Source organism: Protopterus annectens, chromosome 10.part0 (genome assembly GCF_019279795.1).
Source record: "Protopterus annectens isolate FY-2018-M chromosome 10.part0, PAN1.0, whole genome shotgun sequence".
NCBI classification, from domain to species: Eukaryota; Metazoa; Chordata; order Ceratodontiformes; family Protopteridae; genus Protopterus; species Protopterus annectens.
The window spans coordinates 60,028,197-60,050,604 of record NC_056744.1 but is presented as its reverse complement, the minus strand read 5'-3'; the positions used below and the strand labels follow the sequence as shown (position 1 = coordinate 60,050,604).

Genomic DNA, 22,408 nt, shown 5'->3' with positions numbered 1-22,408 from the left:
GTGCACACTTATGCAACCAGCTTATTGTATTTTTTTATATTTTTCTCCCTAACAGATTTGTTTTTCAATTGAATTAAACATTTTATAGGTCATATTAAAGGTGGGAAAAGTTTTAAAATTATTTATTGTGGTCTCATTTTTTTTATATCACAAAAACCTGGCATTTTAACAGGGGTGTGTACACTTTTTTTTATATCCCGTGTATCTATCCATCAGGGTTATTTCATGTTGAGGAAATCTCTCCCTACTTTTTCAGGGATTCCCTAACCTCTTCTGGAACAACTTTCTCATTTCTCAGCGGTCCTTGGGTCTCTTGTGGACCAAGGAACTATTCAACCTGTCCTTCATTCCCAAGTTGGAAAGGATTTTACTACAGGATGTTCCTGGTTCCACAAAAGGAGGGCACTTGGATAACTATTCTTGATCTCTCTTTGCTCAACACCTTTTTCAAAGTTAACACCAATCCACGATCCTCCAGGAAAAACACCATAAACTATATAATGAATTCCTGTGATGTAGAAGTAACGGCTGGATTCAAGTATTATGTTAATATCATGCAGTTTTTTTATTAAAACAAATGTTAAGCGTTTTTGTTCCAACTACAAGTGATGTGATGGTTTTTGTATTTAAATGATGGTTATATTTTAAAGTTTTAGTTCTGATGAAATGTCATAAATGTAGTTGGAATGAAAGAGCTTAACATTTGTAACATTTGATGTTATGTAGTCCTAGCTCGCCTACATTCTTCACTTGTGGGTTCGGAGCTGAATGTCGGCTCTGGCTCGGCCTATCTGCTAGAAAGTCTTTGGCTGGGTTAAGATGGTATCCCACAATACACTGCTCCACATCCCCAGATCTCATTTGCCGCTTGTAGAGCTCGGACGTGGTCTCGACTTGGCTGTCGCTAAGTATTGAAAAAGTCTTGTTTTGTGGAATATTTTTTGCTAATTCTTGGCTAAATAACTCTGTTATTCTGTAGAGTGGTTCTTAGTGGTGTTGCTGCATTGTTTTTGTAGTGTATGAGTGTGTTGTGTGTGGTATCCCTTATACCCTCGGGCTAGGCCCGTTTAAGTTAGAGGACCTAGTCCTCCTCATGTGCTTGCTTGGTTAGTTTTTTCTTTAAGTTGAGAACCGTTTTAATTAGAGGTTCTCTCCTGTGCCTGTGTGTGTTGTTTCGTGTTTCTGCTTCTGTGTTAGCGGTTTCCCGCCCTTTTGGTAGCGGCTGCTACTATTTGTTAGAATGTAAATGCAGAATATGTAGTGATAGGAATACCTTATATCTAGAACTTAGTAATTTGGAAGCTCTATTTAGAGACAGGGGTTATCCCCCCAAGTTAACAAATGAGTGTAAGCAGGAGGTCACCTTGAAGGTATTGGGTAGGACAGATGATATTGATTTAGTTGGGAATATTCCTTCATTCCATATGATGAAAAATGATAAGTTCACTGATAGATTGAGTTACGTCACTAAATACACCAGTGATGTTGTCAATCTCAATAAAATCATCAGTAGAAATTGGAATGTTTTGATCACGGATCCGTTTACTAGGACAATTGTGGGTGATTATCCTAGGTTCAGCTATAAGACCTGTCACAACCTGAAACAAACCTTATGTCTAGAACAGACTTTTTCATTAAATAATAGTCTGAGTGATTCTCATGGAACTTTCCCATGTGGACACTGTCATATGTGTCCATTCATATCTAAAAACGTATGTTTTTCACATCCAGATGGATTTTTTACTTTTACACCTAGATTCCATAGTGATTGTAATAGCACCAACTTAATTTATTTAGCAATGTGTGACTTCTGTGAAGTCTTTTATGTAGGTCTCACGAAGAGGAGACTTCGTGATAGAGTCTATAACCATTGCTACGATATTAAGAAAGGACATGAAAGTAATGCCCTAGCTAAACATATAGTAGAATACAATACACATAGGTTTAGTTTCATGGTTCTGGAGCTATTGGCCATTAGCAATAGGGAAGGAGATAATATGAACCAGTTGGCAGTTAGGGAACTCAAATGGATACTCACATTGAAAGCGCATATACATCCTGGTATTAATCAGTTTGTATCTGTCAAACCAGTTCTTAATAATAGAAAGTTGTAATGTAGTTATACATTTCATGACATCTGGTTTGAGGTTCCTTTCATGTTTCCAGCGCCTTTGTTTCTCCCCCCATGTGGATTGAGAATAGGTGGTTTAGATTTAAACTTTTGTAATAAATCATTTGTTTCGTGTACTTGTTATACGTTTCTGTTAGACTCGGCGTATTCTTCAGCACATTTGCCTGTGCTTTAGAAGACCTGATATTAGTTGTTACAGGCACCTGTGTTGTTTTTTCTTGAACACACACCTTGGATACACTTCTTTACATCTTCCAAGTCATCCATATTCTTTAGTCTTAGTTCCAGATTTTGACGTAATGTGTTTCATGACTTTGTTGCATCTGTTTGTTATTTTCCAGGCCACATTTGCACTTCAGTTGTTGGTCCTACCCCTCCACTTCTCATGTTACTATCACAGTTAGATTCAGTCTCTTGCCTGACCTTTTATATGTCCTCTTCATATCCATCCCGGATACATAGATCACGTGTCCTTTGTGGACCATGATTTTGTAAGCAGTTATGCACTATCATACATAGAACTCCTTGTATTTAGTTTTTATAGAGGCGTACTTTGTCCGACTGAGATTGATAACCCCTTTTTGAGCTAAGTTTCCTTGGCTCCTTATGCGTTCAACTCAGTTGCTATATGCAATACATGGGAGTTTAAGTACATGATGATTCAGTAATGTTTCATGCAGGGCAGGTAATTTTTGTTATTTTTAAACACTTTTTTTGTATATTATATATTTTTTTGTAGTGTTTTAGTTGATTTTCTTTTAATGGCTATAGTACATATGCGGCATATTAGTCAATATTGTGTGCCTATTGCTTGGACTGTGATAAGCTTAGGCATACACTTTTGCACTTTAGTAGAGCTCAATGGTTTCCTGACAGGGTCTGTTACATGAGCGCATGTCCGTAGAGGCGGAGCGTTCTTTTTCTAAGAAATAGTTGTTGCTCCCGGTTTATTTTTCAATATTCCATCCTGACGTTATAACTGAGTTGTCGGGTTGATTCGGCATTAGCGTAGACGTTGAAGTCTGGATATACATGTAATTTGATGGCATTATGTCAGCAGTGAGCTGTCTTTGTGAACAAACCGACAGATATGTGTCCTACCATCTTCCGTGTTTGTAAACAGTACAGGTGAGAAAGCTGTCTATTACATTTGGACTGCTGTCCATTCAATTGTACCGTCTACATTTGCTGGATTAATTTTGATTGTAGGACAGTTCCATGTAAAATACATTTGCATTCTCGCAATGTTGTTTTGGGGATTTTTTGTGACTACACAGTGATTTTAGAACTAGATGGCAATCAAGTTTTAGTAGCACTTCTAAACTGGAAAATGGTTTGTTTTTATATATAATTATGTTCATGTCGCATCCTGCTTTGATTGTGATCTTTACATTGCTTCACAGTTTAGTGAGCTCATCGCTTTGGTCAGCACATGCAGCTATATAGTGATAGGTTTTGTTGATCTGTTTAATGCTGTTTGGTAACGGCGTTTATGTTTTAGTTTGTCATTGCTTTTAGACTGTTTTAATACTGCTTCTTTAAGCAGAACTAGGAGGGAATGTTAATGTGCTAATAATTAATCAATTATTGTTTAATTATTTGGTTTGAGCGCCAAATGTTTTTGTATATAAGCTTATTTGTTTTAATGCTTCATTACACCTGAAGAAGTGTAGTATAGCTACGTGAAAGCGCTTGTGTTCCTGTTTCCAATAAAGAAGATTTTATACTGAGTGAGAACCTTCGTGTGGTGACTCCAGTGGATTCTGTTTTACTATTTGTTAGAATGTCTAAGGAACAAAAAGAGCATAAGCCCTCTGGCTTTAAAAAGTATACTTAAGTGTGCCTATAAAATGTCTATCACAGACGGGCACTCGGTCTGTGTTTACTGTCGTGGAGCTGGAGCCATCCACCTTCAGGAGTCGTGCAGTTTCTGCCACTCCTTTAGTCCTCGAGTGCTCCAAGAGAGGAAAAACAAATTGATCCTAAAGGGACTGCTAAAACCGTCCTGTGAGGAGGATTTAGCTTCGGCTCCCAGTCAAAGTCTAAATCCTCCAAATCCAAGAAGAGGTCGCTGGCTCCATCTATTGTTTTGGAGCCACCTTCTAAAATTTCCATTGTGGAATCTGCTTCTTCTGCTCCACCAACTTCGGGGCCACAGGAAGTAACTGTATCGACTGACTCTGTGGCCGCTCCGATAATTTTGGAACCTATTCGGAGCCGGTCGCCAAGTTTAAGGCAAGCTTCTCCAGATAGGAGGTCTACTTCTCCATCCATTTCCTCCAAATCCTCCAGGCTTTCTGATTTGGATGTAGATAGGGTGGTGCAGAGGCTCCTACAGTCGCCGGTGTTGGCCAAACTTTTCTCAGCTCCTACCCAGTCGGCTCCGGAGCCAGCTCTATTGGTTGTACCTGCTATTCCTCCGAGTGCATCCTCGTCGTCGGAGCCGATAAGTTCCGCTCCAATGGACGTTCCTGTGCCAGCACAGATTCCCCAGCGGGGTTTATCAGTGCCAGCATTGGCTCCGTCCACAGGGTTCGAGACTCTGGTCTCCTCGATCGGGCCCGAGGGGGATGTCTCGGAGCACCAGTCGGTGCCGAGCCTTCCCCTGGGCGCCTCGGCGGCGGGGTCTCCGGTCCCGGTCATGGCCTTGGAAGGTGGTCGGTCCTCCGATTTGGGAGGTCCCGCCTTCGAGGCTATGCGGAGTGAGCTGGCTAGGTCAGCTAATTCTCTCGGATCCTTCCGTCCCCTACGACACCGGCGAGAGCTTCTGACATCCACCTATCCTTGGACAGCAGAGCGCAAGGGCCTAAGGACACTCCCATGAGTGGTCCCCTTCTTTTTGAGGGGCCCTCAGAGTCTGGGCCTGAGGAACCCCCCAGAAAGAAAGCTTGCAAGAGGAAGCACATAGACTCCCAGGACGAGTCCCTCACTTCCGATACTGACCTCGAGGAGTCTGAGGGGTCCCCTAAGTCTTCTTCTGAGCATGTTTCATTCTCCGATATCCTGGAGATCTTGAAACAGAGGAGACTGGCCTTCCAAAACCCACTTCGAGGAGGAGTCAGTATTTCTTAAGGCCTTTGGCACCCAGCCCTCCACCTTCTGAGTGTCTCCACCCTTCGACGAGCTCCTGGACCTTATCTTTCGAAAGGTGTGGGAGACTCCTGACTCTGTGGAGCCGGTTCCTCGATGCTCCAACAAATTTTTATCTGCTCCCCAAGGGAAAGAATTTTTGACAAAGGGAGTCCCGGTAGATGCTTTGGTGGTGGCGGCTGCCACACAGAAGGAAGTTGCTGAGTCTTCCTCTTTGGTCCATCCCCCTAACAAGGAGTCTAGGATGATGGATCGGTACGGGAAGCGTACACTGTCTTCAGCAACCTTTACCTTGCGGTCGCTGAATTATTTGTCTCATTTCACGCGGCTCCAGAGAGATCTCCTTAAGGAGTTAGGAGATACTCTAATGGGTAACGTATCTGAGGCAGTGATTCAAGCAGTCAACGCTCAGCTCTCTACCCTCAACTCCATTGCTAACTCATCCATGCGACTGATTTCGTACGTGGCCGAGGGAGCTAGTAGGGCGGCTAGTTCAGGGGTGGCCCTCAGGAGGCAAGCCTGGCTACGCCTGTGTCATTTTGCGGAGGCCTTTAAGTCTTCCTTTACTGATGCCCCCTTCGATGGTTCCTCCTTGTTCGGGACCAAAGTCAAAGACACGCTTACCAGGTGCGAGCAAGAGGGAAAGACCTTGTCTGCCGTGGGAGTCCGTTTTTCCCTCCCGTCGAGGCCTTATCCCAAGGCTCAGCGAGGGGGAAAGATGTGGTTCAAAAAATCGCAAAGGTCTTTTCCTACTGCACAGGGTGAGACCCCCCCCCCCGAGGCAGAGGAGGGGGGGTCGTATTCAGGAAGACGTCGCCCCAGAGGCAGAGGGGGCCCTCGCAATTCGGGGGACCGTGATTCTTTCCGCGGTTCCCCATACTCTCATTCCTTTTTTTTCAAAACAGGTTTATTGTTTTAACATACAAGAGAAATATCATAACAATTTTATCCAAGTAATTAAAAATAGATATGATTATAACATTCAACAAAACAACTAAAGTATTTACAAAGACATCCACTACAATCAAATCAATTAAACTAAAATACCATGCTATTGAAATTAGGATTTTTTTAACAAATTTTGTAAATTATCCCATACAATATAATAAGATGTTTTTCTAGTTGTTCTTGACCTAATTGTGTTTATTTCCATATGGCACACTATATTCATAACATTTTTAAATTCATTGAACGAAGGAGGTGTATCTGAAATCCAATTTCTGGTTATTATTTTCCTAGCCACTGCTAGAATAGACCATAACAAGGGAAGCTTAACCTTTAGGTACAGGTGTGTTGAATAATATAAGAGATTTAGAAGTAATGAAATTATCTGTAAAAAGAGCCTGCAAAAATTCATTAACTGACTTCCAGTATTCTTTCAATTTTATACAGTCATAAAACATGAGCCCAGTCAGCATTAATTTCTATATTACATCTCTTACATAGATTATCTTTATTATTTATTTTATTCATCATCAAAGGTGTATAAAAAGATCTATGTAAAAATTTCCATGTATAAAGTCTCCAGACAATGGAAGACGTAGTTCTATAGGTAGATTCCAATATATATTTTTTATCTTGTTGATTTGGTGGGTCCCCATTAATAGAAGTGAAATAATTTCAGTATGTATCTACACTGTAAAAAGTTTCTTGTCTGATAATTTTATGTATGTATGAAAGTTTACCTTTATTAGAAACTTTGTGTTGTAAATTTAATATCAAGTAATCAATCAGTGTTGGAATAGATTCTTTAACTGTTATAGACATTAGATCTATTCTATCAATGAGATGTTGTCTCAAGGTCTGAACCTCTAACCAGTAAGTTCCTCTTAGATCAAATTCTTGTTTTAAGAAATCTAGATTTTTAACTTTATTATCAGATATCAACTGATACCAGTACTTTAGATCATTATCTATAGCTAAATGAGTTCCTTCAGAAGTAGATGACAAAAGCATACCCTGAGTATATATTATAGGGAATATAATAAAATTCCATTCCCTATACTTATGGTGCATGAATATAAAGTTACGATAGCTAATAATAATATTTAATGGGTAACAAACCATATGTTTAGGTGTAATAGGTGAAGTACAAAATTCCTTTAGTAACCATAACATGGAGTTATTTACAATCATATTTTTATGTGTTAAGGAGATTTTCATGAAGTGCGTACTAATTAGCTCCCAATAATCTTTCCATTTTGCGACATATGACTGATCTATTAATAAAGTAATAACTTTTACAATAGAAGAGATAGTATATAAATTAAAGTCTGGAAAAGAAATACCCCCTTGAGACCAGCTATTAGTATGTTTCTTTAATGCAATCCTAGGTCTATTAGGTGCCCATAGGAAATTTAACATTAGTGTATTCAGTTTCTTGATAATTATCATACTCTCATTCCTGAGGGTGTGCCCGGCTGTGCTTCTCCGGAGCCTGTCGGGGGTCGAATCTCCCAGTATCCGGAAGCCTGGGTCAACATCACCCAGGACAGATGGGTATTAGGGATAATCGCCGGAGGTTACACCATTCCATTTCACTCCACACCTCCTCCAGTCAAAAAGATCCCAGACGTTCCACCCAGTCAAAGGGGTCAGGCAGCAATAGAGGTTTCTCAGCTGCTAGAAAAAGGAGTCATCCAACCAGTCCCCCCAGACCAGATCGGATTAGGGATGTACTCGAGATTCTTTTTGGTGCCGAAAAGAATGGGGGACCTGAGACCCATTTTGGATCTCAGCCGACTCAATCATTATGTACACAAGTCCAAATTCCGGATGGTCACGCTACAATCAATTCTCCCGTTATTGGGGAAGGAAGTATGGATGTGCACCATCGACCTGAAGGATGCTTATTACCACATCAAAATGGACAGAGCATCCAGATGTCATCTACGCTTCTGGCTGGGAGCCAGGCACTTCCAGTTTTGAGCCCTGCCCTTTGGTCTCACCACAGCCCCCAGGGTGTTCACCAAGTGGATGGCAGTGGTGATGGCTCACTTGAGACGTCAAGGATTCCAGGTGTTTCCTTACCTGGACGACTGGCTCCTATCCGCCCCCACCAAGCATCTACTTCTTCAAAACAGAGATACTGTTATCGATCTTTGTCACCAGTTAGGCATCACAATAAACTGGAAAAAATCTGCCTTGCTACCCTCACAGCATGTCTCATTTATAGGAGCAGAGTTGGACACTATTCGGTTGAGAGCGTTCCTACCTATGGAAAGGATCACAGGGTTACAACGACAGTTTCGGATGATGATGCCTCTGGCACGCTTAAGGGAAAGACTAGTGCTTCAGTTACTGGGGACAATGGCATCCACTATCATGATGGTCCCGTTAGCGAGGTTGCATATGAGGATTCTACAGTGGCTCCTATTCCCTCAATGGTCCTTTCAAAGACTACCACTATCCCATCCAGTCTTAATCACAGGCAAATGCAAATAGGACCTCAGTTGGTGGCTATGCACCAACAATTTAGACGTAGGGAAACCCTTTGTTTCACACAACCCGGTGGCCACAGTGACCACGGATGCCTCCCGGATAGGGGGAGGGGCATTATCTCGGCAGGATGGTCCAAGGCACATGGCAGGAGCACGAGATACTTGCACATAAATGTCCTGGAGATGAGGGCAGTGCTCCTAGCATTGCAGGCGCTTCAAGATGTCCTCCCCTTAGGGACTATTGCGATACACTCGGACAATATGTCAGTAGTGTGGTATCTCAACAAACAAGGAGGAACCAGATCGTACCCACTATGCAGGGAGGCCATGAGAGTGTGGAATTGGGCGACAGCTTCCCAGCGGGCCTTGGTGGCAACGCACATCCCGGGGAAAACCAATGTGATCACAGACAGGCTAAGCAGGGCGATCCTCATGCCCTACGAGTGGTCCCTGAACCGCCAGGTGGCGGACAGCATATTCAGCAAATGGGGTCAACCTTGCTGCAACCTTTTTGCCAGCCCTCTCAATGTGAAATGCAGCGACTACTTCTCGCTAATCCCCCCCCCCCACCGGGGGGATCTCCAAGGGACACTGTGGCCCACAGTTGGCCCTCGGGTCTGCTGTATGCTTTCCCTCCGTTCCCCCTTATCTCGAGGGTGATCCAGGAAAGCGCTATCCTTGGGAAGCAGATTGATTCTGATCGCGCCACACTGGCCTCGACAAGTATGGTTCCCCTTCCTTCAACCTTGCATCGTGGATGCTCCTTGGACTCTGAACCCTCGTCCGGACTTATTGACACATATGTCGGGACAACTCCACTCTTCCCTGGAGACGCTCCGGCTGACCGCCTGGCTACTCCACTTCCATCCGTAGTCAGGTGTCACGATTTTTCTCCTGGTGTAGTCCATAGTCTTTCGTCCTCTCATAAGCCGTCCACTAGGAAGATCTACTCTAGCAAGTGGAAAAGGTTTTCAATATGGGCCCAGCTTAATGGCACACAGGCTGTGTAGAGTTTTCATGAAAGGTACTCTTCTCCTTCGTCCCCCTGTATCTTAACCTGTTATGCCCTGGGACCTCAATTTTGTTCTGCAGGCCCTCACTCTCCCACCTTTTGAGCCCGCGGCTTCCTGCGATTTAAAATTCCTTACATGGAAATCTGCCTTTCTGATATCTATTACATCGACCAGAAGAGTATCAAAACTCCAGGCCCTATCAGTCAAGCCCCCATATTTGATATTCCATACAGATAGTCTCTCTGACCAAACCTGTCCTTTCTTCCCAAGGTGGCTTCCTTATCTAATATTAATCAGTCCATTGAGCTGCCGTTTTACTTCCCCAACTTCTCTAATAAGGCAGAGTACCAGTTTCACCTGTTGGATGTTCATAGGCAACTACGCTTTTATCTACACAGGACTACAGAATGGCGGAAGTCAGACCAGCTCTTCGTTTTGTTCTCGGAAAATCGCTTGGGGTCTGCGGTCTCCAAAGTCACCATTGCTAGGTGGATAGCTGGTTGCATCTCCTTTATTTACCAGGCAGGAGAAAAGAGCCTGCCTTTTCCAGTCAGAGCACACTCTACCAGAGCAGTTTCCACTTCCACGGCCTTTCAGGCTAGGTTATCCGTGGATGATATATGTGCGGCTGCAACATAGGCTTCTCCTCATACGTTTGTTTCCCATTACAAATTGGATGTGGTGTCCAGGGACAGGTCATCTTTTGGCTCCACAGTACTCAGGAGTATTTCCCATTGAGCCACCCAGGATGTAGGTGCTAGGAACGCTGTCCCACAAGTGAAGAATGTAGGCGAGATAGGACTACATAACATCAATTAGTTATGTACTCACCATAACGCTAGATGTATGTAGTCCATCTCGCCTCACATTCTTCATTACCCACCCACCGTCCCCCACACCTGGATGATTTGGAGGATCCCCTGGTATACCTCATGTCACTAGTCCCTTTGGACAATTTGTTGGACCTCATTGTCATGAGTATGTGTGTGTGTTTGGGCGATAGATATGATTTTTCTGTTGGCAGCAAACTAGATCTGGGGATGTGGAGCAGTGTATTGTGGGATACCATCTTAACCCAGCCAATCAAAGACTTTCGAGCTAGTAGATAGGCCGAGTCGGAGCTGACATTCGGCTCCAAACCCACAAGTGAAGACTGTGAGGTGAGATGGACTACATACATCTAGCGTTATGGTGAGTTCATAACTAATTGTTTTAATAAACTGCATGATATTAACCTTTTTCAATGTTCCTTCTCTTTTGATGCTTACTCTTCAAACACTGATGTTCTTCATCTCACATTGCTGCAGTCCTTACTTATGGGTAGTCCGCTGTCCTCGGTCGGCCCGAATACCAAAGTATTAGGCTGACGTCGGTCATGGGCGCCTAGATCTGACATCAGAGCGTCAGGGTATAAAGGTGCATGACCGACGTCATAACCTCAGTCTTTTTTGCCGCATGGTCCGATGCAGAAGCAGAGTTGCAAGTGCCGTTCGGCGTTCTGAAATTTTTCGGAGTTTCAGACCGATACCAAGTTGGCTAAGTACCCCGTTGGGGAATATTTTTGTTCTTGCCACAGTTACTTACCGGATGTCAGAAAAAGTGAATAATTGTATTTCTTGTGGGAAACAGATACCGCATAGGGATTACCACTCGCTTTGTATTCTTTGTTTGGGACCGGAGCACGACGTAGTCGGGTGTCGGTTTTGTGCTAGGTTTAATAAGTGCACTATAAAACGGAGGTTAGATTGCGCTAGGTTAGTCTTTGGCAAGAGGTGTAATTATAATATGCCGTCGGATGTTCCGACGCCTGCTTCTACTAAGAAGCGTAAAGACAAATCTTTAAAGCCTAGGCAGGATGATTCGTCCGTTTCGGACGCCGGACCTTTAGAAGCTACAGCTGAACAGGTGGATCCGGCTGAAGTTTCTGTTGAGTCCCAGGAAACTTTGATTTTACAAGATGTGGCCTCTCAGGAGGCAGGCCAGGCTGAAGGGGCCTCTCAGGTTACTATTCTCCCTTCTATGCCTAAGGTGGTTAGGCCTTCTGGTACTGTTTCTAAGGCTCCTTCTAAGGGCAGGTCTGTTTTGCCTTCCTCTGGTGTCAGTTCTGGTTCTTCAGGGTCTGTGCCTAAAAAGCACATGCTTAAAATGGCAGAGGATTTGATTACTTTAATTAGAGGTTCTATGCCCCCTCCGGATAAGAGGCCCAGGATGGAGCCAGAGTTGGAAAGTTTGGAGCAGGCCTCAGATGATTCAGAGTCTTCTACTGAGGACATTCAAGATTTCCTCCTTATTCTGATTCTGATGCAGAGGATTCCACTCCTTCTGCTTCTCCTCCAGAGGATTTTTCATTTTCAGAAACTCTGCATTCCATGAGGGAGCATTTTAAGTGGGAGGGACAGGATTACTCTGATTCCCGGAAGAGGCTTAGGGAGTTCTTGTTTTTACCACAGCATAGACCCTTAGCTATACCTCCGGTTTTGGATGTTGTTTCAGATGTTTTCTCGGAAGCTTCCCTTAATCCAGATTCTGTGCCTCCTGCCCCAGTTAAACCGGACAGGTATTACAGGGTGCCTGAGGCTCATAAATATCTGTATAAGAGTCCTAGGGCAGACCCAGAAACTATTAGTCAGGGGCCTAAGGGTGTTGGAGCCTCTGTTGTTAAGAATCCGGTTCCTCTGGATAAGGAAGCTAGAGCTTTGGATAGATGGGGTAAGAAGGTGTATACCTCTTCTACTTTAGCAATGAGAGCTTTGAACTGCCAGTTTCATATGTTGAAGTATCAGAATTTCCTCCTTTCTCAGCTAAGATCTAAAGTGGATGCTTTGGCAGAGGGCATAGAGTGTAAAGAATTGCAGGATTTAGTGCATGTTTCTGAACAGGTGGGTAAGCACTCTTTGCAATGTGGTTTTGATGCTTTACAGGCTTCTTCTAGGGTGGCTGCCACTGGTTCAGTTATTCGTAGGCACGCCTGGCTTAAGGATCAGAATTTGTCTGAGCATGTTAAGTCTAGAATTCTGGATGCCCCTTTGCAATCTGAAGTTTTGTTTGGTCCTCCTGTGGAGTCAGTCTTAAAGAAAATGGAAGGCAAGGCTAAGTCTATGCAGACTGTTAAAGATTTTTTGCAGGTACAGCCTCCAAAGTTTAGTAGAAATTGGCCTACTAAAGGGTGGACGTACCCTTCTTCTGATTCTCAGTCTAGGGGTAGATCTAGGCGTGGTAGGGGCAGAGCTCAGAGTACCTTCAGGCCGAGACAATGGAGTTCGCCTGCTCAATCTGCTGGTGAGGGCAGGGGCCAGTCCTTTCGTAAACAGGCCCAATGACCTGCATTTTCAGCTGCCAGATTCCTCTTGCCTGGCAGCTCCTTTGGGAGGAAAGTTGGCTCTTTTCAAGCAAAATTGGCATTTAGTCACCCAGGACAAATGGGTATTGGACATTATAAACCGAGGTTACAAGTTCTATTTCCATACCATGCCTCCTTTCAAAGACATGCCAGATGTCCCTCCTCGGCAAAGGATAGAGGCTCACAGACAAATTTCTTTACTTCTTCAAATAGGAGCTATGCAGCCAGTTCCTCTGTCAGAAGTGGGCCTAGGATTTTATTATCGCCTGTTTCTAGTTCCAAAGAAAGGAAACACGTGGAGACCAATTTTGGATTTATCTATCCTCAACACTTACCTGGACATTCCAAAGTTCAAGATGCTGACTTTACAACAGCTTTTACCTCTGTTGGGAAAAGATCACTGGATGGTTACTCTGGATCTCAAAGAGGCTTACCTTCATGTTCCTATCAGGCCCAGTTGCAGGAGGTTCCTGCGTTTTCGGACTGGAAATTTACATTATCAGTTCTCTGCATTGCCCTTTGGCTTATCTACTGCTTAGAGTGTTCACAAAGGTTCTGGCTCCAGTGATAGCATTTTTCAGACTAAGAGGAATACAGATTTATCCTTATTTGGACGACTGTCTGATTATTGCACAAGAAAAGGACGAACTTCTTCATCATCTACAGTATGTGATGGCAGTGTTAAGATGCCTAGGGTATTCTGTGACGAAACAAAGTCCAGTCTAGTACCCTCTCAGGACATGTGCTTTCTGGGTGTGAGACTGAATACAGCTTCAGATGGCTTTTGACCCCGGACAAACAAAGAAGCCTTTCTCTTTATTTCCAGCAAATGTCTCTACGGTCCAGGCTGACTGCAAGGACAGTCCTTCAAGCCTTGGGGTTCATGGCATCTTGTATTCTGGTGCTTCCCAATGCCAAATTGCATATGAGGAAGCTTCAATGGTATCTCAAAATGTGTGGACACAGCACTGCCAAGATCTAGACACTGTCATTCAGATAATACCTTGCATTCAGAAGGAGTTTTTGTGGTGGGCTCAGGAATGTCACCTAAACAAGGGACTCTCTGTGACCCGGCCAGAGGCGAGTCAGATTCTAACGACAGATGCCTCGGACAAGGCTTGGGAGCACACCTCAATGGAAAATGGGTGCAAAACACGTGGCCTGTCAAACTCCAACATTTGCATATCAACTTGAAGGAAATGTTAGCAGTCCAGTTTGCATTGATGGCTTTCAAAGATTTACTTCGTCCAGGGCAGGTATTGATTCAAACAGACAACACTACTGTCATGTGGTACATCAACAAGCAGGGGGGAACCCATTCTTACCCTCTTTGCAGGCAAGCAATGATTCTGTGGGAAACTGCTCTCAATCTACACCTCAATCTTCAGGCAAGGTTTCTACCAGGAGCACAGCACTCCTTAGCAGATGTATTGAGCAGACAAATAGTGGATCCTCACGAGTGGAAATTGGATCCTCATGTATTTCAACAGTTGACAGTGTTATGGGGAACTCCAGACATAGATCTGTTCGCTTCTCCACTAAATTACCAGTTGCCAAAGTTTTGCACAAAATGTTTCATCACACAGCTTGGAAGGTGGACGCTCTATCTTTCAGTTGGAACAATCTGCATGTATATGCCTTTCCACCTCTGCCTCTTCTTCCCAAGGTACTTTTGAAGGCCAGACAAGACAAGCCAACCATGATTTTGATAGCACGATTGGCCTCGACAACACTGGTACCCACTACTGAGGAGTTTAATGCGAGAACCTCCGTGGCCTCTACCTTTGATTCCGCACCTTTTGTCACAAGAGGACAGTCACTTCCTCAATGTCAAGATTCAGTCTCTGCATCTAACAGCCTGGCATATTCTGTTTTAGACTCTGGAGGGTCTCAGCTTCCACAACAAGTTTTGAATGTTATTTTGGAGGCCAGGAGGCCTAGCACCAGGAAAGTTTACGCTGATAAATGGAGGAGATTTTTTTATTTGGAGCAAAGGAAAGGACTTTGATGTCTCCAAACCTGATTTAAGTGTTGCTCTTCAATATCTTACTGAATTATTGGACAAGGGTTTGTCTTTCTCCTCAATAAAGGTCCATGCTGCAGCCATTTCTGCTCACTATGATTGTGACCCTCCTTTATTCTCTCATCCTTGGTTTAAGCAATTTCTTAGAGGGGCAAAGAATATAAGACCCCCACGTAGAGCTCCTACTCCTGCTTGGGATCTCAATTTTGTGTTGGAAAAACTTACTCTGCAACCTTTTGAGCCTGCAGCTACTGCCAAGTTAAAGTATTTATCATGAAAAACTGCTTTTTTGTTGGCCATTACCTCTGCAAGAAGGGTTTCTGAATTACAGGCCCTCATGGCAGTGGAGCCTTTCCTGATTTTTCATAAGGATAGGGTATCTTTGCGTACTAATCCTTCCTTTATGCCTAAAGTGGTTTCTAGTGTGGCCTTAAATCAAACTATTCATTTGCCTACTTTTATGCAAACCCCCAAAATAAAGGGAGAAAATTTTGCATACTTTGGATATTCACAGGCAGTTGCGTTATTATTTGAGCAGAACCAAGGAGTTCAGACAGTCTCAGCAATTGTTTGTTTCTTTTGCTTTGGGTTCACAGGGTAAACCTGTTTCAAAACAAACTATTTCTAAATGGATTGGGTTTTGTATTTCTTTCTGTTATTCCCATCATGGTAAGGAGATTCCTGCTGGAATCAGGCCTCATTCCACTAGGGCTACTGCTACTTCTACGGCCTTTATAAGGGGGGTAGCTACAAAAGACATTTTGGAGGCAGCTACTTGGAGTTCAGTGCATACCTTTTCTAAACATTACCACCTTCCTCTTTATTCTAAGTCTAGGGCTGGATTTGCCACTGCAATTTTACAGGGCATTTTAGCGGCCCCTAATGCTTTATGATTTTTACCATCCTCCCTTTCCCGTTGCTTTGGGATTCTACCCATAAATAAGGACTGCAGCAATGTGAGATGAAGAACATAGTACAGTTTTGTACCTACCATAAATGTAGATGTTCGAAGATCCACATTGCTGCAGTCCAATTTACTCCCTCCTTCCCTCTGTAGTTTGTCTTGGTGTTATGCTTTAGGTGATGGTTGTTGTTGGGCATGTTTTGGGAGGTATTCTGTTTTGGCTGTGGCCTTTCTGGTTTGGCCTTCTGACATCTGGGGCAAGAAAAGACTGAGGATATGACGTCGGTCATGCGCCTTTATACCCTGACGCTCTGATGTCAGATCTAGGCGCCCATGACCGACGTCAGCCTAATACTTTGGTATTCGGGACGACCGAGGACAGCGGACTACCCATAAGTAAGGACTGCAGCAATGTGGATCTTCGAACATCTACATTTATGGTAGGTACAAAACTGTACTTTTCCTCTTTTAATACCCCAAGCTTTTCTGTAAATGCCCATTTGTCAACTATTTCTGTCCATCTGCCCTTGAGTCCTCCTTTGGCTTCTCGCTTTGAGGTCAAACAGTTGTAGTTATCCTGCATCTGGGCTGCCAAGGAAGCCCATTCTTCCCCAATTCCATGGGACCGTAATTTTGTTTTAGAAAAATGGATCCAGGCTCCTTTTGAGCCTGCAGTTTCAGCTTCTCTGCAGCATTGTACATGGAAGATTATATTGTTGCTTGCTCTTACTTCTGCTTGGAAGGTTTCTGAGATCCAGTCCCTTATGGACAACCGGCCTTGTTTTTTTTTCACAGGGACAGGGTGTCCCTTCATACTAATCCTTCTCTTACTCCCAAGGTGGTTAATGAGTTGCCTTTTTTTTCCTTCTCAGTCATTCATAAGTCTGACCAGCTTTTTGTTTCTTTTTATCCTAGGGCATTGGGTTTGGCTGTTTCTAAGTAAACTCTCTCTCCTGGATATCGAAGGCCATTGCCTTTAGTTATTGGTTATTTTCACGTGAAATGTCTGTCTACTGTCACTGGGGATTTACTACACTGGAGCTGTTGCCTCTTTTGGTGCTTTCTTCAAGGGGTTGGGCACTAATTCCATCCTTGAAGCTGTTATTTGGTGTTCAGTGCATACCTTTATTAAGCATTATAAATTTGATATTGTTTTTAGGGCCAGAGCAGGTTTTGCTTGAGCTGTTCTGCATGGGTTTCTTGAGGGCTGTTCCCAATATTTCACCTTTCATTCCTTTTCTTCAGCTTTTGTACTCACTGCAGCGAAGAATACTGTAACAGTAATGTGGAAGGGGCATAGTACAGTTGTGTTAAATCTTACCATAACAGTAGATGTCCTTCTCTTCACTGTTGCAGTATTCGTTCCCTTCCTCCATCCACCCCCCCCCCTTTTGTTTCGTTTTTTTGTTTTCTGTCCTGTTCGAGGGTCTCCTTTTTTCTATCTGCATTTTCTCCTCCTTAATGTGGATAGCTTTTTTGCCTATGATGACTGTTCTGTACTGGGGCAATTCAGTTCTAGGCAACTGTGTCCATGTGTCACCTTTATGACCTATATCCTGAATGGGGAGCATACGTGTGACATATGGTGCATACAAAATCTTAAAGATTTGCTATACTGGCCAGACATTGGGCTATCCTTTGCAGGAGATCCTAGAATACTGCAACAGTGAAGAGAAGGGCATCTTCTTTTATGATATTTTTATGCAACTGTACTTTATTCAACTATAAAAGTGCAAATGGCAGCTATCTCAAGTTTCCATGTAGGTCAAAATGACAACCCTGTAGCCACTTGGAGAATCTCGCTTCCTGAAATGAACCTTCCTCCTGTGACCTCCTATCAGAGACCCACTGCCTCTTTGGGATATTACCATCATGTTACAAGCATTGAATTAGCCATGCTTTGAGATGGCAATATCAGTTGATTTTAAATTCCTGTCTTGGGGGGAAAAAAAATTCTGGTGGCAGTTACTTCATCCAATTCAGAGATGTACTTTCTTGCAAGGCTGCGTATTTAGTCTTTCACAAAGATGGTTTCCTTAAGGGCACTCCCATCTTGCCTTCCTAAAGTGGCATCTGAAATTAATTTAACTCAGTCAGTAAACCTACAGTCCTTTTTCCAAGATTTTCAAGTAAGGGTGAATGCATGCTGCATATACTGGATGTTCATCAGTTAGGTCTTCAAGCGACCAAACCATTCAGGAAATCAGATGAATTGTTTGTGGCATTCTCAAAACTTAAGAGTGGGCAGACCAGTAGCTAAAGTTACTCTGTCTTGATGGTTATCTGAATGCATTTCCTTCATGTAAAATAAAAAGGGCTTGTCTTTACAATTTAAACCTGAAGCTCATCCCACAAGGGCAGTGGCCCCCTACCAGCAGTCTTTACCAGCAGAAGTGTAGCTGGTTCAACCAGTGCCATGAGCTGGAACCATGAGGCAGCACCCTAACCCCTCAGCTCTTCAAATGAAAAGCAAAACAATATTTAAAAATAAATAAATAAATAAATTAAAAAAGCACTTCACTGTAATAAGCTAATTTCTACATTGTAAGCTATTGGCTTATTACAGTTGGATCTACATCCCACCCCTGCCTAGCCATTTTTGTGCCCTATTCCCAACCCTCCTTCAACTTATTTTATTAAACAAAGCGAAGCAAAACAAAAGGTTTTTTTTGTTTGTTTGTTTTTTTTTTTAACTGTAGCAAACCGTTTACTACAAACGTAGTAAGCATTTACTACAGTTCATTCCCTGCCTGCAGAGAGCACTACGGTGTTCATATTTTAGGGTTTTTTTGTTCATCTTTTCAAACTGTAGCAAACTGTCTGCTACATATCTAGCAGTCAGCTGCTACAGTTTAAACTCTGCCTGCATAGAACACTATAGTGCTCGTCCATCCATCCAGAACCCCTTTCTCCCATTTTTCGCATGGGGTCAGGTGTCACTTAACAGTGACAGTCTAGAGCCAAGGTTTACACCACTGCAGCACTCATATTTTAATTAAAAAAAAAGTTATTTGTAAACTGTAGCAAACAGTTGCTACAGTTTATGCCCTGCCTACATGGAGCCCCACAAGACTAAGGTTTTAGTTTAAAAAAAAAAAGTACTTTTAAACTGTAGCAAACTGCTTGCTGCAATGTAGCAACCATTTGCTTACAGTTGAGACCACACATGGAGTTCTGCAGCACTCTGGTTTGACTGCAGATGCAGTACTGGTGCCACTGTTTGCCTTTAGACTACCTGTTGATATCTCTGCAGCAGTTACTTGGGCAACGGTTCATACCTTTGCATCTCATTACAAGATTGATGAATAGTCTAGATCACATTCTACCATCCTCTCGAATGTCCTCCCTTGATGCCACCTGGGTCAATATGCTTGGGAATCTGTGTCCCATAGTTGAATTGGATGAAAATAGACAACATGGGATACATAAGTTATCTACTTACCATAACAATAGATTCATGTTGTATGATTTTCATCCAAGACCTATGTTATCTGAGTTTCATCCAATTCAACCTCCCTCCCACATGTGCCCTTTTCCAAATCATTACAAATAAGATTCTGATGACCAGGTTGCCTCTGGCATATTCTGTCTGTGAGCAGTTCTTTTTGCCTGTTTCCCATAACCTTGCCATATTTTCCATCCTACATTTTGGAGTTAATTTTGAATAGGGTTTATGTGATATACAAGTGTATTAGTCGCAAGTTGGGTATAATATCTAATGGGTGGGGGGTGAACTCTGTCTGAGGTAATGAGGGGGAGATTTGGAAATTATGTGTAGGGGAGGGGCCAGATGGAAACCAAGAACTTTAGAATCCATGCACAGGTCTGATCTAGTCGGACCCGACATCCCAAACTTGAACAGGACAAAAATTGGACAGCATGGCTCTTATAATGGTAAGTACGTAAATTTCAGTTTTTGCTTTTGAAAGGTTTCAGACTCCTTGTAATGTGTGATGTGCCATTATAATTGTGAAAAGTATAATTGAAATCAAGTGCACGATTCATTGTAAGGCTATTGGTGTGCAGATTTCTTCAGAAAGTTAATAGTCTTTATGGCATTTATGGAGGTTACTAAAGAAGTGTACTTCTAAGTGTCTAGAATGATGCATGCTGGAAGCATTTGTGTGTGTGACACTTAGAGTAACCCTTGATTCACTGGTTCTAAAGCATTGCTAGTGTGACTTCAAAACATTCAGAATTGAAATGGAGCATTTATCACAGCTTGCAATTTGAATAAAATTTATTATTCAAATGAGTCATTTTTCGGAGAGGTCAAAAGCAACTAAATGCAAGGTGGTGTTACTTATTTTATAAATGTGACATAATTAATTCTTTGTATGGTATATGATCTGAAACATGCATATTTCAGAGCAATTAATATTGACTAATGCTCCTATTTCTTAGTGTAAAACCGAACAAAAATACTCATTATAGGCCTTAGTTATTTTAGGAAATATAATTACATTAAAATGGAAAAAAAGAAATTGCACCTAGCGTTAAGGAATTTGTCAGCTTAACCATTGTGATGTCATAGAGAAATTGCTATTAATTTTTTTAAGATTAAATGAGAAATGAAAAACCAGTTTAAGATGGATAAAGTTGAGTGAATTAAATTATTACAGTTTAGTACATCGTTTATTGATATTAAGGATTTTAAAGATGTTAAGTAAATCTGTGACTGCTGTCTTTTTATTTCATTGTAAATTACTAGTAGTTTTATGTTTAATGTTAATTGTGTTATTTGTTTATAGTAATAGTTTATAGAAAAATTAAAAAAAATACATTCAGAGGAAGATGTATCCATGGAAAAAATAGAGGGGAAACACAGCTGGAAATGGAACGGTATAAGCAAAAAGCATAAATGAAACTCTAGTAATACTTTTAACTAATTCATTCCTTTGACAGTGCATTCAAATAAAATATGAGGATAAAAACTGCACCGTATAGTGAACCATAGTTGTCTATCTTAATAGAATACTTAGCACAAAAGACAAACAGTTGCTCAACCTGAGAGAACTAATACAGTCCATCTGTATTCCTAATTTTATACATTAAAATTGAAGCAAGAACAAAGTTCACCAATCCACTTCAGGAGTGGTTTACTTGTAATGTTGGGCATGCTTGGATGAAAGCCTTTTATATAATGTAGTCCAAATATGGTCAGTGTTTAAAATGTTAATACCTATGTTTTTTTAATTTTTCAGGCTGACTTTGCAGTGGAAGCTTTGGCAAAAGCAACATATGAACGTCTGTTCCGTTGGCTGGTTCACCGCATTAATAAAGCTTTGGATAGGACCAAGCGTCAGGGAGCATCCTTTATTGGCATCCTGGATATTGCTGGATTTGAGATCTTTGAGGTATTTTCTTTTGCAAAATCTTCTTAAAATGCAGCTGTCTAATTTACAACACAAACGTATGTCATGGGTAAAAAAACATGTTTATATACACATGCTAGGGATGTATTCTTGGGGCATCTTTCCATTTTACATCACCTCAGTTAGTGGGCTGGGGAGGTCAGACTAAGGTGAGGTCAGACTAAGGTGACATAACATGATACGGTTGTATCAAACTCCTAGTAAAGACTGTTGAAGATATGGTGTGTCTTTTTCATTTCTAGCAATCTCTCTTATGTGAGCTCTGAGTCACCTTTTTGAACAGTACAAAAGATAAGGTAAAGATTCTGTATAACAGTGGAATTTTAACAGTGAGAGAATGTTACAATTCCCCTTTCATAACAGGTTCAAGTAATGCCCCCCACCCAACGGCCTTTCATCACCTATCCCCCTCTCAAGGCGTTGGCAATTGAAAAAAGGAGCCTATTTCTAGGACTGAGAACCAGTGAAAAAAGGTATTTCCTGCTACTACTGTCAGGATTATGAGTACAGTGTCTGCCACTGGAGTTTAAGCAAAGATTGGTGACAACTGGAGTGAATTATTGGCCTAAAACTGCAATGATAAATTGTTCGTTCATATTTTTTAAACATCTTTATTAAATCATAGTTTACAGAATGACATGGATAAATATACATGAATAGAAAGAGTAGTCCCTCACTGCTTGTCTTTATGCTTATTGTGTGCGTAATATACGTCTTAAAACACTTTTTTAAGGTTTATATTTACTGCTTCATATATTTTCAGGACATTGAGGGTTTGTCTTCATTGCTTGGTTTGTGCTCATGTTTAACTTTAATTGCACTGCTCTGTGTTTTGTAGAAGAATGAGTGTAGAGCAAATAGGTTTAGAGACACAAGAAGAGCAGTCTAAAATGGCAGGATGTGGAAAAGATGAGGTGGAGATATGAGGAAGAGGAAAATCTGAGAGATGTGTATTTAGCAACATCCTAGAGAGCTATGGTGGAACATGAGCTGCAAAGTGTGAAAAAATTTGTTCAGCTTGGAAGATCTTAGTTGGATAGGGAATTATGGGAAAAAGTATGTGAGAACTGCTAGACTAGTGGAAAATGATGG

The 22,408-nt window shown here is 42.1% G+C and overlaps 1 protein-coding gene across 1 annotated transcript in view; it reads left to right on the top strand.

Moving 5' to 3' along the window:
• Positions 1-22,408, top strand: part of MYH10 (myosin heavy chain 10) — a 2,709,460-nt gene that overhangs the window by 998,438 nt on the left and 1,688,614 nt on the right. The window contains exon 12 of the mRNA XM_044086713.1: positions 21,146-21,298. Coding sequence (XP_043942648.1) covers positions 21,146-21,298 — 153 coding nt within the window. The remainder of the gene's footprint in view (positions 1-21,145; positions 21,299-22,408) is intronic.